Source organism: Diuraphis noxia, unplaced genomic scaffold, assembly GCF_037042655.1.
Source record: "Diuraphis noxia isolate RWA-SAM2 unplaced genomic scaffold, SU_Dnox_SAM2 contig0002, whole genome shotgun sequence".
NCBI lineage: Eukaryota > Metazoa > Arthropoda > Insecta > Hemiptera > Aphididae > Diuraphis > Diuraphis noxia.
The window spans coordinates 48473977-48491301 of NW_028301712.1; the positions used below are offsets into that span (position 1 = coordinate 48473977).

The 17325-nt window shown below is 31.9% G+C and overlaps 1 protein-coding gene, 1 long non-coding RNA gene and 1 pseudogene across 2 annotated transcripts; 1 reads left to right on the top strand and 2 right to left on the bottom strand.

The window, feature by feature from the left end:
- Window positions 1-5444: 5444 nt before the first annotated feature.
- On the top strand, window positions 5445-5890 carry LOC149058592 (uncharacterized). The gene is made up of 2 exons (XR_016190162.1): window positions 5445-5682; window positions 5749-5890. It is a non-coding gene; the product is annotated as an uncharacterized LOC149058592 (long non-coding RNA).
- A 1850-nt stretch (window positions 5891-7740) lies between these two features.
- LOC149058593 (uncharacterized) lies at window positions 7741-8816 on the bottom strand. The gene has a single exon (XM_089219809.1). The coding sequence runs from the start codon at window positions 8235-8237 to the stop codon at window positions 7911-7913; it is 327 nt and encodes a 108-aa protein (XP_089075935.1). The 5' UTR covers window positions 8238-8816; the 3' UTR covers window positions 7741-7910.
- Window positions 8817-8890: 74 nt separating this feature from the next.
- LOC107170871 (uncharacterized) lies at window positions 8891-10689 on the bottom strand (annotated as a pseudogene).
- Between the last annotated feature and the right edge of the window lie 6636 nt (window positions 10690-17325).

Here is a 17325-nt window from a genome sequence, read left to right on the forward strand (position 1 = left end):
TCGACACTTGTTGATGGTCGGTGGCGTTTCAATTTTGCCTGATTCATAATTTTTGTTTGAGTTATTTGCGATCGGACTTCAAAAGTATAATAGACGGTTAAAGTAAGTGTTAAACTACTTATTTTCCAAAAAATAGTCGATAAATTATTTAATTTAAGATGATAAATAACGGGAAATATTTTTTATGTTATGAAATATATTTCTCACATTTTAATCTAGAAGGAGCATAGTTTACCGTTCATTCATAGCATTTCTATAATTGTTTAGGACGGACAATGCTTTCATACAAAAATAATTTTAAATTTTAAATAATTTTTTCACGTTTGTATCACGACATCGACCCTTGTTGATGGTCGGTGGCGTTTCAATTTTGCCTGATTCACAATTTTTGTTTGAGTTATTTGCGATCGGACTTCAAAAGTATAATAGACGGTTAAAGTAAGTGTTAAACTACTTATTTGCCAAAAAAATATCGATAAAATATTTAATTTAAGACGTTTAATAACGGGAAATATTTTTTATGTTATGAAATATATTTCTCACATTTTAATCTAGAAGGAGCATAGTTTCACCGTTCATTCAAAGCATTTCTATCATTGTTTAGGACGGACAATGCACTCATACAAAAATAATTTTAAATTTTAAATAATTTTTTCACATTTGTATCACGACATCGACACTTGTTGATGGTCGGTGGCATTTCAATTTTGCACGTTTCACAATTTTCAGTTGGAATTATTTGCGATCGGACTTCAAAAGTATAGTAAATGGTTAAATTAAATATTAAATTACGTTTTTGCCAAAAAAATATCGATAAAATATTTAATTTAAGATGTCAAATAACGGAAAATATTTTTTATGTTATGAAATATATTTCTCACATTTTAATCTAGAAGGAGCATAGTTTCACCGTTCATTCAAAGCATTTCTATCATTGTTTAGGACGGACAATGCACTCATACAAAAATAATTTTAAATTTTAAATAATTTTTTCACATTTGTATCGCGACATCGACACTTGTTGATGGTCGGTGGCATTTCAATTTTGCACGTTTCACAATTTTCAGTTGGAATTATTTGCGATCGGACTTCAAAAGTATAGTAAATGGTTAAATTAAATATTAAATTACGTTTTTGCCAAAAAAATATCGATAAAATATTTAATTTAAGATGTCAAATAACGGAAAATATTCTTTACATTATGAAGTATATTTCTCACATTTTAATCTAGAAGGAGCATAGTTTCACCGTTCATTCATAGCATTTCTATAATTGTTTAGGACGGACAATGCTTTCATACAAAAATAATTTTAAATTTTAAATAATTTTTTCACATTTGTATCACGACATCGACACTTGTTGATGGTCGGTGGCGTTTCAAATTTGCCTGATTCACAATTTTTGTTTGAGTTATTTGCGATCGGACTTCAAAAGTATAGTAAATGGATAAATTAAATATTAAATTACGTTTTTGCCAAAAAAATATCGATAAAATATTTAATTTAAGATGTCAAAAAACGGATAATATTCTTTACATTATGAAATATATTTCTCACATTTTAATCTAGAAGGAGCATAGTTTCACCGTTCATTCATAGCATTTCTATAATTGTTTAGGACGGACAATGCTTTCATACAAAAATAATTTTAAATTTTAAATAATGTTTTCACATTTGTATCACGACATCGACACTTGTTGATGGTCGGTGGCATTTCAATTTTGAGCGTTTCACAATTTTCAGTTGGAAATAATGGCGATCGGATTTCAAAAGTATAATAAACGGTTAAAGTAAGTGTTAAACTACTTCTTTGCCAAAAAATAGTTGATAAATTATTTAATTTAAGACGTTTAATAACGGGAAATATTTTTTATGTTATGAAATATATTTCTCACATTTTAATCTAGAAGGAGCATAATTTGACCGTTCATTCATAGCATCTCTATCATTGTTTAGGACGGACAATGCACTCATACAAAAATAATTTAAAATTTAAATAATTTTTTCACATTTGTATCACGACATCGACACTTGTTGATGGTCGGTGGCGTTTCAATTTTGCCTGATTCACAATTTTTGTTTGAGTTATTTGCGATCGGATTTCAAAAGTAAAATAAACGGTTAAAGTAAGTGTTAAACTACTTCTTTGCCAAAAAATAGTTGATAAATTATTTAATTTAAGACGTTTAATAACGGGAAATATTTTTTATGTTATGAAATATATTTCTCACATTTGAATCTAGAAGGAGCATAATTTGACCGTTCATTCAAAGCATTTCTATCATTGTTTAGGACGGACAATGCACTCATACAAAAATAATTTTAAATTTTAGATAAATTTTTTCACTTTTGTATCACGAAATCATACATCGACACTTGTTGATGGTCGATGGCATTTCAATTTTGCTCGTTTCACAATTTTCAGTTGGATATATTTGCGATCGGATTTCAAAAGTATAATAAACGGTTAAAGTAAGTGTTAAACTACTTCTTTGCCAAAAAATAGTCGATAAATTATTTAATTTAAGACGTTTAATAACGGGAAATATTTTTTATGTTATGAAATATCTTTCTCACATTTTGATCTAGAAGGAGCATAGTTTCACCGTTCATTCAAAGCATTTCTATCATTATTTAGGACGGACAATGCACTCATACAATAATAATTTTAAATTTTAAATAATTTTTTAACATTTGTATAACGACATCGACACTTGTTGATAGTCGGTGGCATTTCAATTTTGCACGTTCCACAATTTTCAGTTGGAATTATTTGCGATCGGACTTCAAAAGTATATTTAATGGTTAAATTAAATATTAAACTATTTATTTGCCAAAAAAATATCGATAAAATATTTAATTTAAGATGTCAAATAACGGAAAATATAATATCTTTTTTTAAAGCTCGCCATGAAATAATATTCAGCAACACAGTTATACCCCTGGCGTGATACCTATATGGCTATATATATTATATATAAATTTAAATACATACAAAGAGTGTGCCATGACAAAGTCGTTATACATACATATCGATTTTTAGTATTCCACTTTTGTCGCCTAGTTAATCGACATAATTTTCAACTACAGGTAAACATCGTCTAAGCACCTTGAGTTTTTAGGGACTGGCCATTGTTTCAGTTTTTCCTGCAGAATTTGCCGTATACCACATCATTGTATTCGTTGTTCATTTTTTTTTTAATGTTGGTAAATTTTTATGAGCAATATTGATTTTAGCTTGCTGTTCATCGTACGTTATTGCGTTCTGTCGCCCACCGCATACCGAAAATCAATTCGTCTGTCGTTAACTTTTTGTACTTGTACTACCTACGTAAACGTGTTGGTAAGTTACGGTCCCTAACATTTTTTGTCTGAGACACGATTGAGTATAAAATATTCCATAATGTTATAATTTACAATTTTGAACTGTATTATACAAAATTATGTATTTAAATAATTACAATAGGTAATTCAAAATATAACATGCCAAAAAAATAACATGATTGCATTGTCAATAATATAGATCTGTCTGATAATAATAATAATAATAATAATAATATTTATGCTTATGAAAATAAGTTGATAAAGTTGGGATCGGCTCACGGCTCGCGTCTTGTATAACAATAATTGGTGTAATAATAACTGAAAATAATAAATAGCATAATTTCCGCAACGTAAATGTGACAGCATCACATAAAATATTCTACGCTCAATCTTGCTTTACCGGCACTACCACCTTTTTGCTAATTGCATTATTACGGTTGGTTCAGTTTATTGTCATGCGTTCGTCACGTATAGGTAATAGGTAAAAAGTACACCGCAATTATCCACTTTAACCAATAATCATATTTGAATATTTTATTGAAATTAATGTTGACCACCGACTTAATGTTAGTAAATACTTATTTACATTGAAATCATATTATTATTTTTAAAGTATACCCGATATACTTGAGACTTTAGAGTACTGACACATTAAGTTAATACAAGTCGGTCGCACTCTAAATAGGGGTTCCCATACTGACTATATAGTGACTATACCTGATTTGGTGCTATAAAACTGGTATGAATTCATGATTCTCTCGGTAGTCAGCATAACGGATGGCTATAATTGAAAAATTAACTTTGTTATAGGGACTTATGTAAGTCCACTTATTAATGCCACTGACATTCAACGGTTTAGTAGATTATAAATCAGTCTTACAACCATCTGAATATATGTACAATATATATTATATATACAATTATATAATTACATTTACCATATAGTATATACATAATTCAACGTACAGTTAAAATATATTAAAATATATATATTTTTACGTCAACCAGTAACATTAACATATCGTAGCAGTAGTCTATTTTGACATCTGCAGAGTATTTCGGATGTTCGATCAATTTGAATAAACAACGGTGATACTTTTGCTTAATGAAACACGTTAATATAGTTCCGACATTGTCATCACATTATGTATTTCATAAAGTTCTAAATCGGCAATTTGATCGTATAACACTAAAACACAATATTTAAAATGAAGTTATTACAGTTTTATATCGATCATGATATTTTACCTAGAAAACTTTATCGGAAAATTGGCTACATAGTATATATTATTAGTGTCGTTTTGTCGTTCGGTATTAAATTTCGAACGCGTGTCACGTCATAATCGCCGTAATCGTAACTGAAGGTAGTCTGGACGCACAGTAGCACAGTGTTGACGAGTGGATGACTGATGAGTGACATACATCGTTCGTCCCCAGTAATTATTCCGCAACGATTGTAATCTGTTTTACGGATGTTCCATATGTGTATTCGTTTTGCGTGTAATCTTTACCTCGGAACACGAACCGTTCGACAATCGTTTGTCGCTAATGTTCCTACCATTAAGAGAGGCGTGTGCGGGGTTGACGATTTCATCTCGTTTGCAGTATCCCAAAAAACGGTAGCGGGACGAGCGGGTGATTGATCAGAACGTCATCACCGTGTTTCCCGCAGGTCCACTGAACGACAAATCACTGAATTCATGAGTCGTCGTCATCGTCACCACGAACTAAGAGATACTCTTAGTTCGTGATCGTCACGTTACTACGTTAGTCATATAAGATTGTGATCCTTTGTCCCAATTTATAATATGTATTAGTGTGCCCACTGCCCAGATCCAATTTCAAAGAGTTCATATAAAAATTATCAACGCGCGTTTGAAACGCGAAAAGCCCGAGATACGTCATTTTCACAACACTCTCATTCTTTACGCCCCCCCCCCCCCAATACTCTTTTATGTACTAAACTACTAAAGTACTGAACACTGATGCGTGCCTGCATCTTTGTCGTCAAGATGGATTAGTATATAATAGTATATATGATATATTTATATATAGTTGTCGGTGACGTGCGTTATTGCCAGTCGTATACATTGTGCAGACGTCCATTAGCTGCTCAATCATGATCTTTCGTTACTCCTATTATGTCTACTGCTGCGTTTTTGTCGTCGTCAGAATTTTCTAATAAAAACCTATGGAAAAAACACTATTTCCGATTTTGTCATTTCATGTACAGCACTCAGAACAGAGAACACCGAACAGAAAATTCAATGATAGACCTGCAGATGACTGAAAATATGCTGGTCACGTCGAACTTGAATGCATTAGTCAACTGTATTCAGATGCTATATAATATTATAATGTGTGTAATTAATTTTATTTTGAACTTGTTGATGCAGGACATAATAATGATATTTTAAATTTTCAGAAAAGATTAAATGGATTGGCAATGCTGTCCGTTCATCGTCAAATATCAGTAGATGCAAAGAAAGTGTTGGACGAAAAAAATTATTATTATATCTAATACCAATTTGAAACAAAATAAAAATGAAATTTATTTTAACTAATAACTTGTAATTTGTACCATAAATATATTTTAAACCCCCCACCCCAGAGTAAAATCGTATCTACGACGCTGCCCTCCATTGTCGCCGCACTGCAGGATATTATAAAATTCCGGTACAATGTCAGACAGAACTCATTATTCATTATAGTTATGGTACAAACGCGATGAGATAAGCCTTTTGGAAAATTTATACACTTTTACAGGTAAATTATTTAAATAGGTACCAATTTTATATTGTAATTATAATTTTTATACTAAAATATATTAAATATTATAATAATACCATATTGCAATATATATTGAAAAATTTAATAATATACAATAATAATAATAGTTGTTTGGCGCATAAAAATTTAAAAGTGCTGTAATGTAATGTATAACAAAAAAAATAAACATACAAACATATTATATATTCTATTCCAAAAAAGATCGTCATTTGGCGACGACGAGTTTTCGTCCGACGGCGGTCAGGCAACATCATCGGCGTATCATTCAATCTAGCCAACTATCTGTATATCCAGCCGTGTTGTTCTGTCACGCCCGTGCTTACAACTCGGCCACCTAAGGCTGATCTTATTTGGAATAAAGTTTTTTTTTTCATAAACATGTAAGTATAAGAAACAATGACTGACAATAACTGAATAAACAGCCTGCAAAAGTGAAACTATTGACATCCGATAACCGCGTTTGCCGTGTTGCAAGCTGCAGGGTCGTTCGGCAAAACAATTAAACAGCTGTATTTAAAATATAATGTAAAGGTATAACGAGGGCCGAGGGATAGTGCTACCTATCACCGCTGTCGTCGTCCTTCATTCGGGCGCAGTGATTGTGCGCCATCGGTGACGAAATCACCTTCCCACCACGGACCGACGCTGTGGCAGAAGCATTTTCCGTCCGATACTGCGACAGCGACACGAAAGCCCGGCGGAGCCGTTCTATACGCCTCGCGGAGCGTCACGTGTAACAGATCGATGAGGTACATGCTGCAGACGGTTTTGTCCGACGACATGATGAACTACTGCAGCTACGTGGTCGTTACCGCCGTCAATCACGGAAAAAACTAACTTGTGTATACAGCCAGAATATTGCTGCTATAACCAGAATATTTGGTTGCGCTCGTGACAGCAAAACGTTCTGCAACCTTAACAATGTATTTTATGTAAACTGGTTTTGATAGTGGTAATAGAAGCTTTTGTAATTGGTAAGAAATTATATTTGATAAAAGTTGCCAAACATTGTGGAACTATTACAACAGTCGGTTTTAGATTTTAACAGATCGTTTGGTAATCCAAACACTGCAGCTTTTTAGTAAAAGATACTCTGATTAATAGTAATTTTTGCAATTGCGTTAACAATAGCATTAATATATTGATAAATTCAATATACATTTTGGTTGTTCCACCAGTAATAAATATAACCTTTACAATGTGTTGTGCTACGGAAACAATCTTCATTGTACTCAGAATACATATTATAATTTTGTACTAATTACAATTTATTGTATTATACATAGGTACTGTAGGTAGTTGATTTATTATTACCGTTTTTTAATTTGCACCGTGTTTATGATCAGGAAAATGGTAGAATAAATAAGTAAAATAAAACACAAAAAATATATTATATGCATATTTTATTTTATTTAAAGATTTTTTTATTAATCATGTAGTTTACAATATAGGTATAATATAAATAGTAACTTATTAATTAATAATTATAAATATATATAATAGGTAATTATTATTGAATAATAAATAGGTACCTACATTAATAAAAAAATTAAGTAATAAAATAATTCATACTTCATAGCTTAATTGATATAAATTATAAGCAATAACTTAAGAATTATTCCTGTTTTATATAGAAATAATTAATTTTACCTTTGATGTCGAAGCCTTAATAAATATATAAGTATATTTTGGCTGCAACAACCATAAAACAATTTACAATACTGTTTTGTTATACAACCAAGTTTTTTTTTTCCGTGAAGTTCACGCTGTTCGTACACGCAGCTGTCGTTTTTATTATTATTGTACCATACAGTCCAGTCGGAACCGCGGGTGATGGCTTTCATCACCACCGTCGTTGTCATCATCATCTTCCAAAATCGAACAGGATTGGCGGCAATAGGTCGGCGACGCGATCGCAGACCACTCGGCAGCCTGCTGCAGGTACGATTCGGGTGAACCACTTGGATCCGATTCTGAGAAGTCTAAAGACGAAATCTTAAACCCACCGTCGCAATTTAGCCGGTCATCCGGTCGCGTTTCGTGTCGCAGTTTCAGTAACATGTCATACAGTCGACTGTTTTTGCGTCGTTTCGCTTTCAGTTTGCGGATATAGCTGCAGTTCATTATTATCGCCACATTTAACTGACGAGGACATTATAGACTAGGTATAATTTATGGTAGTAATCTTCACCGAATCACCAACACTCTTGATTGGCTGTTGTGGTTGCCGATGATGCTATCGACAGTGACATCTCCGCGTACTCGTCAACAAGCTGCTAACCGCACCTGCTCTTCGTCACTCCTGCAGTCGTTCAAATCTACGGTCTCTTCTTCTGACGACGAAATGTATTTGGACTCTGCGGAATATTCTCGACAGTTGTGGTCATCTTCTTATCGTTACAGTTAAAAAAACTTAGCTTCCGAATAGTCCGGAAACACTGGTGGCGATGATGTGGTGGTGCCCACGTTTACCGGGGATGACACTGCTGCTGCAGTTTTCGATTTCGTACAGGCAGTGTTGCTGGTGTTTTTCAGTTTTTACGGTGCTTAAGGCCGGGGTTGGTAAATTGAGTCCCAAATGACCCTAACTCGGTAAATTGAGTCCCGGGGAAAAATAGGTAGTAGGTAAGTTAAGTCCCAGAAAAAATAAAGTAGTAGGTAATTTGAGTCCCAGGGAAAAACGATTTATATGCATTTAAAATTTAAAAATATGCGCTATACAATTTTAAATGCAATAAATCGTTTTTCCTTGGGACTCAAATTACCTACTGCCTTATTTTTTCCGGGACTCAACTTACCTACTACCTATTTTTCCACGGGACTCAATTTACCGCTTTCAAAATGTACCAAACTTATCTCGGACTCAATTTACCTAGCCCCTTTAAGGCGTCCCCGCGACGGACCAAATCACCAAGATTCCAAATCTCACCTCCTTCGATGTAGATAATGCCACGTCTTTCGATTGGATTTTCTGCTGCAGATGATACTTGGCCGGTCTCCTTTCTCTCTGCGTTAAGTACCATTATCTACTCAAGATTCTCAATCTGCCGGTTCCACACGCACACATCTCCGTGTTGACCAACTATTGTATAGAGACAGCTCCATCCGTCTGCATCGTCCTCGCAGACGTAAAACCTCAGAACCTGCACCCTCTTCATCTACACGTGTAGTCTCGAGTGGTGTGGAAGGTGGCGATTGTTGTAGTGCAGGTGGTGGACAACAGGAGAACGCTGAACGTTCTATTTCGTCGCCGAACGCGGCCCGCGGATACAGTAACCACGATATCTCGGAGTCGGTCGCAGATGCATCTTGAAATTCGTAGTGGTTGTCATCGTCGTTTTGGTTTGTCTTATCTTTGATCTGTATGACAAAAAAAAAAAAATGTTTAAGAATCATTATATTAAAAACAATAACAAACAATGTGTCGTCTGCGGCGTATTTTTCAATGTGATTTCGCATTCGCTGCCATCACCGCACGTTTGTCACGGAAACCGCTTTGGCCGGCGATGTGGCTGCTATAGTAGTGTCAGCAATCGTCGGTTGACGGCTATTGCAAGTCGTGGGTAGTGCACATGGCCACTTCGGTTGTCGGCAATGCCTTGGCAGACCCGTTTTTGTGGTCGGTTCCGCTACCGGTGTGGCCGCAATTAGCGTTAGTGTCGTCACTGTCGGTATCGGATATGTTGCTGCGCTTCTTCTAGTCCTGCGCGAGTTTGGCTACTGACAGCCTGTCTACGCGTCGTCGCTCAGCGTTGTAAACGCGGAACCGGAGCTGAAAGTTGCCTGTCCGCAGCTGTTCTAATTCGTCGATGAGGTGTGTCGTGCTGTTTATTGTGGTCACGGCAGTTATGTTGCTGTTGTTGTTGTACTCTTCGATAATATTGTCACCACAATCGTACGATCAACTATGGTGGCGGCCCTGGATCCGCATGACGCACGGATTCGAAGCTTTCATCAGCGATGAAGGCATGAAGCTGACGCGGACGGGGGCGGTCGTGAAACTCCAACGATAATGACGATTCGACGACATTCCATATCGCTACCATGCTTATTATCAGCTAAAAATTATTAATTCCAATTATTATACTATACGCTTTATAAAAAAAAATATATTTAAACGATATAAATTCGATGTCATAATGCAGGTACCGCAGTGCATATTGTACGATTAAATCACGCATTGCAATCGAACCGATAACGTTCGTGATTTATACCTTTATGTTTAAAATTAGACTTATGAATAGATAGTGCATATTAATAGTGTTTTTATTGTTATTTTTCATTACTTATTAATTGTAAACAATGCATAATATTTAAGTTGATTAAATATGTAAAATTATATAATATAAAATATTCTACTTTAATGCTATATAGTATATAGGTATTAAACTATTACATTACTAAGTACTAAGTGTCTATTTAGATTTATATTTACAACAGATGAATGAGCACAAATATTATCAACTTCAGCGAAGTGGTCTGTGAATCCTAACATTCATCAGTATCCAAAACCTAAGAATAAGATTAGAAACTAATTATGAATTAATGACCATGGTTAAAACATATTATATAGATACCTACAACATATAATATTTAAATAGTATTTTTAAGAGGTAAAAAAAAAACAACTTAGAAAAAATATACAGCATAGTAATACACACATCATACTGTATAATTTTTCTAAATTTTTTTTTTGTTTCTCGAAATATTTTTGCCTGCGGGCGCCAATATCCTCTTCCAATATTTTTTTTTATAATTAAACTGTTGTTTATTTTTGTGTAAACAATATTAAACTTTGATATCCTTTCAATAATTTTTACAACATGGACTGAATATTTCTTACTTGTCTGTACGTAATCTCAATATAATTAAATGCAAATAATTATTAAAAATATAAAAATCATGATGATAGAATGATATTTTAGAGGCCCTGGATATAGAAGTTTAAAATTGTGTACACAAAAATCAACAACAGTTTTATTATAAAAAAAAAATTGGAAGATGGTATTGGCGCCCGTAGGCAAAAGTATTTCGGGGAAAAAAAATTGAGAAAAATTATACAGTAATACCTATAGGAATACACACACCAGACTGCAGTAAGAAATATTCAGTCCATTTTGTAAAAATTATTGAAAGGTTATCAAAGTTTAATATTGTGTACACAAAAATAAACAACAGTTTAATTATAAAAAAAAAAAAAATTGGAAGAGGATAATGGCGCCCGCAGACAAAACGCAAAAGTGTTTCGAGAAACAAAACAAAAATTTAGAAAAATTTTACAATATAGGAATACACACAGTAGACTGCAGTACGTAGTCTCAAAATAATTAAATGCAAATAACTATTAAAAATATAAAAATCATGATAGAATTATATTTTAGAGGCCCTGCATATGGAAGTTTAAAATTGTGTACACAAAAATCAACAACAGTTTTATTATAAAATAAAAAAATTGGAAAATGGTATTGGCGCCCGCAGGCAAAAGTATTTCGGGAAAAAAAAAATTGAGAAAAATTATACTGTATAGGAATACACACAACAGACTGCAGTAAGTAATCTTAAATTAATTCAACTTAAAGAACTATCAGGAATAATTAAATCATGATGGGGTTATTAATTATAGGGTACATGGATTATAATACATGGATTTATAATAACAATAATAGATAAATAAACTAGACTTATACAATAAACTTGAGTTTAATTAATTTTAAAAAAAATTGAGAAGGGGAGGTTTAGCGCCCGCAGGCAAAAGTATTTTAAGAAACAAAAAAAAAAATTTAGAAAAAAATTATACGGTAAGCACACATCGAAGACTTTAGTATGTAATCTCATATTAATTAAAGACAATGACAAAGAACTATCAGGAATAATTAAATCATGGTGGAATTATTAATATTAAAATTAAAAATTTGTGTACACAAAAATAAACTAGTTTAATTGATAAAAAAAAAAAATGAGAAAGGGAGGTTTAACGCCCGCAGGCAAATAATTTCAAGAAACAAAAAAAAAAAATTTATAAAAAATTATACAATATGGGAAACACATTGAAGTCTGCAGTAAGTAATCACAAGGTAATGATATAAACTATAAAGATTATTTTAACGTTTTTACAACAAAATTACACACTAAAGACTGCAATCCATATTTTCGAAATGCATATACCAAAATTAATTATTGTAATTAAAGATTGTAAATAATCAAACTGGAATTTAATTAATTAAAATAGGATGGAAACGTTATAGAACGTTGCATACAAAAAATGCAAAAATTATTATAAAGAGGAAATAAGGCTTGATGCCATGGACTGCAATCAACTTGAAATTACAAACCAAATAGTATTGTGTAGATTAAAATTTATAAATATAACATAATCATAGAACTCGTTATTTATTATGATTGAAAATAGTTGGTGATGAAAATATCAGTATAACAAAAATTATGTGGCTTTAAAACCATGTTAAAAATTATGGTAATATTTATTTTAATTTAAAAAAATGTATAATTTAAAAATAATAATAATTTAATTTAAAATATTAGTTTTAAAAAAAAATTTACATTTCCTCAGCAATTTTTAAATATTTTCTTTCATTGTTATGTTTACAATGTCGTATACCTTGAATGTTAGTAGGAAAAGATCATTGCAAAGGTTATGACCAGTGATGATATTCATCTATCATCACCTGTGCTTCAACTCACCATAGTCTATATAGGTACCTAACCTAACCTTCTGATGACTTATACCTAACTATCTGCTTGTCACGCGGGGAAGGCAGTGCCGTAGCCAGGGTTAGGATTTGGAGAGGGGAAAAGTGTATACAGTACTATACACTCAATATTCCTCGGAAAGGCTGACTACGTCACTGGGTTTGATAAGCATCAATTTGAGTGGTGTTAGAACAATAAATAGTATTCGGGTATCGTGTGACAAACGGATGATTAACAAAGACACTTTGAATAAAAAGATCCTGAGTTGTTTTCCGATTAAATTGTTTGCTTATTAAGATTATCTCATGATTGTTGACCTCTTAGGAGTACCTACTTCTTAGACAATACTAGTTGGCCAAACCCTATGGCTTGGTACGCCTTTTTTTTCATATTAAGATATTGGGCCTCCTAAAATTTTTAGACGTCCTCATTAAATCAAAACAACTTTTAAATATAAGTATGTAAATGGATTATTATATTCAAATTCTGTCCCCTTCCAACACTAAAATTATTGTTATTATTCTTTTTCGGCTCCAAAAATGTCATGTGCCATCACGATAATGCCATTGTATTTTTATATTGTAACCAGTAACAACCAGAAGTTGAATTATGACGATTTTGAATATTTTCAAGTGAAATAATCTGAGATAAATTTTATACACAATTTTTTCTACCATAAAATGTATTATTTATTATTAAGCATAACATTTTTCTGTGTGATAGGTAATCTTTATGTCACAATGTCTGTATTTTTTATGGCATATTAATGCAATTAATGATAAAGATTAAGTGGCAGTAGGCAGAGAAATTCAATCATCTAAAATATCTCAAATTACATATTTATTGTTGATTATTATTTTTGAAAAGTTTTACTATGAACTAAAATATTTTATAGACTTAAACAAAGTACAATTATTGGATTCGTGTTTTTATTATTATTAGATATTTCACTTTTGTTTAACATTTACATTGGCAACTATGGCCAATAGTATTTTGTAGGTAGTTTCGGGTTGTTTAGAAACACGTGTGTATGCGCCATGCGGGGAAAGGATTCGTCACTAAGAACCCAGGTGATCGCCCATCCAGGAGCTAGTGACGCCAGGCGATGCTTGACAACGTTAAATACTACGGCCAACCACCGCGCCACACCAATCCCAAATTACACTTTTTGGATAACCATCTACTATATTTGAATTAGAAAGGTTATTGGTGGTATTCTCACATCAGAATACGACTATTCTGTGCATATAGGTACCAGACCAGAGGCAACACTTTCAAAGCATCAACTACATAAACGGGTTTTACTGTTTGGTTTGAAACACATGTAAATAGGACGAGGATTCGTCACTAAGAACCCAGGTGATCGCCCATCCGGGAGCTAGCGACGCCGGTCGATGCGTTGATCTCTGAACAAATAATAAGAGACTTCGGCCGACCTAACCACACCAGTGCCCAAATTTACTTAATTAACATATAGAAACCATAATATAATCTATTATATTATGAGATAATTAGTACTTTTATTAGGTCTATTTTTCATCAAGTTCAATTATTTCTTGTTGTTTATTTAGATAATAATTACAATACGTATGTCACTTAAAATATTAAATAGATAATAAATTAATAAATACCTACGTCATAACTATAATTTTTCTTAAATTTTTATAAAATCTTAAATTCAAAAAGTCAATTATACTAGTCAAAAAAGTAAACGAATAAAACTAGTATAGTTTTAAATAGTCGACTAAAATTATACGTTTAAAAGTGATTGTTAGTCTCACAAAAATCACCTATCACCAGATCTTATTTGTTTTCAGTATTTGAGATTTGGATTGATTAAAAAAAAACTAGTAATGGATTTTGCTTTCAATTTTGTAACTTAATTCTTATAATTCTTAACCACATTCAAAAGTTGTTTTTCTTTAATCTGAACAAATTGTCAGTGAATTTCTGTTTTTTTTTTTCTGACCCATGCATCACATAGAAAATGTTACGTTCACTATATTATAATTATAATAATTTCTAAAATTATAGTGAAATCTCCTTTAAAATTTAAAGGCACCTATGATTATTATCTAGAGCATTTCTTAGGCTAAATTTTGAAGCGAGTTATGAATACCTATTTTAAAATACTCATAACTCGCGTACTAATTAAAGTTCCTATAATGAAAAGCTTATGATATGCTCTAGATAATAATCTAACCATTCATTTCACTCTAATATTAGGAGTTACTAAGATTATTATTATAGGGAATGAAATATTTGCTATATTGCACGTGAGTCAGAGAGAAAAAGTTGCGCTGACATCCTCTTAACCGGTCTAACTAACCTTCTCTTTTTATTCTATCCAATAAGTCAAAGGTAACCTTACCTAACCTGGTAGTTTCAGCTAAAGGGTCGATTGACCTTTGCAATTTAAGATCCTTTCCTACATATCCGGCATCGTTGACATAACTATCCTACCTATTTATTCCCCCCTTCAACTACCTAACTATTCCCGCTTCACCTACCAAACCAAACCTAACCCTCTCACTCTCTATTCATCACCACTCTCTATCACTCACCATATCCATTCTAATTCACTCTCTCACAGTCTCTCTCTCCCACCATATCCCTCTCACACCCTTTCCCTCAATCTACAGGTCTCTCTCAATCCCACTCTCTTACCCTCTGTTTTCTGTCTTTCCCCCTCACACTCCCTATCCCTCTATGCCCACCTCTGACTTACAATCACTATAGTACCCACAGGTCATCGTACCTGTTTATTGGTGAAAATATTTAAATATCATTGAGGAGATAATTAAAAAAAAAAAAATATTAAAATATTTTACTTGTCAAATTTCCTAATTTTTATCATGATTTAATTGATAACCGGAATAATGTTATACTAGTGGTTACAAAACAATCGATTTAAAGATTGCGGTCAATGTATTCTTTGATCAATTAACAATATAAAAATTAGCCTACCGAAAAATAGAAAATTACATACCTCATATCTGAATCAATATCTACTATAAAACTTCATCTTCGAAACACTTTTGACACATTTATCACAGTCTACAAAGCTAAATATGATATTCAGTTAGAAAATTTTCGCTGACGAATACCAACCCTGAAATTTCAACAAAAAGTCCAACTATATTTTATAACCTATGCATGTTTAGCTATTATATACAATATATACGGGTGTAGACGGAACAGCTTACCCCCCATTTATGCATTTTCAAAAATTATACATTTTGCATATCTAAATATATAGGTACCTACATGTGTGTTTATAATACAACTTTTATAACAAAGAGGTTCGTTTTGTTCATTGAAGTAATGAAATGTGATATAATAATAACCAAAATAATTTATAACTTTAAATATTAGAATCACACGCATATTTTTTATAACTATCAAAATGTGTATCAAATAAACATGTAAATTTAAGTAAATGTAATTTCTGATTTTCAGAGTTAACATAAAGGTATAATATACCTACTAGTTATTTTAGTAATTATTTAGTATTTTGAATATTTTTATTCTTTAAAGGCTTATAATTATTATAATACAAGGAAAATTTTAAAAATATTGAATTTAAAATTAAATCAAAATATGAATGCTCAATGATGATAATCATTAATTATTTTTCAATAAGAAAATCACTATTGTAAAAGTGTACAGACATGTATCTGCATTTATTTTATAAATTTAAGCCATAAAAGAGTAGGTATGAAAACAAATTTACCTTTATTATCGATTCTTTCAGGTTTCGGCGGAGTTCGTAACGTGTAGGTATGCACTCCGACGCTAACGTGGAAACGCTTTAGATATACTATATTGAATAAGTCTGAAACTAATGTGATTTATGAAAAAAAAAAATTTACGGAATGCGTAGTATGTTTTTCGTTCATGTCTGTTTTGCTAGCTAATTGAAATGTTAGAATCTTTAATCGACTATGTCTTTCGCAACGATTTTGGCAATTGCCATAGATTATAATATTAGCTAGGTACGAGTATAGTCAATTAGATAAATCCACAGATATATATATTATTTTAATTTTTAATATAACTTTTATATCAACGATGTCCGTAAATACAATTTGTTCATTGATGTAATGAAATGTGATAATATTATATAGAAATAATTTATAATTTTAAGATTTTTAAATTTAAATTAGGTACGTTTAATAATATACTTATAAAAGTAGGTACCTATACCTAGGTATTATTTTAATCAGTTTTTTTAAATTTATTTAATTGATTATTTATTAAGGTGTTTAAATCTTAGAAGCATACCTACCTATATGCATATACGCCAGCTAGTTTGTAAAATTCCATGTCAAACATTTTCTCCGAATACGAAATTAACAATTACCTACATTTAATACAATAAATTAATTGTATTGGGTAGATAAATTATATATTATCTTATTTTAAGCTATTCATGAATATTTTAAATTTCATTAATTTATTTCCGATAGATATTAATCCTGCAGGTACTTAACTTTGTAAATGT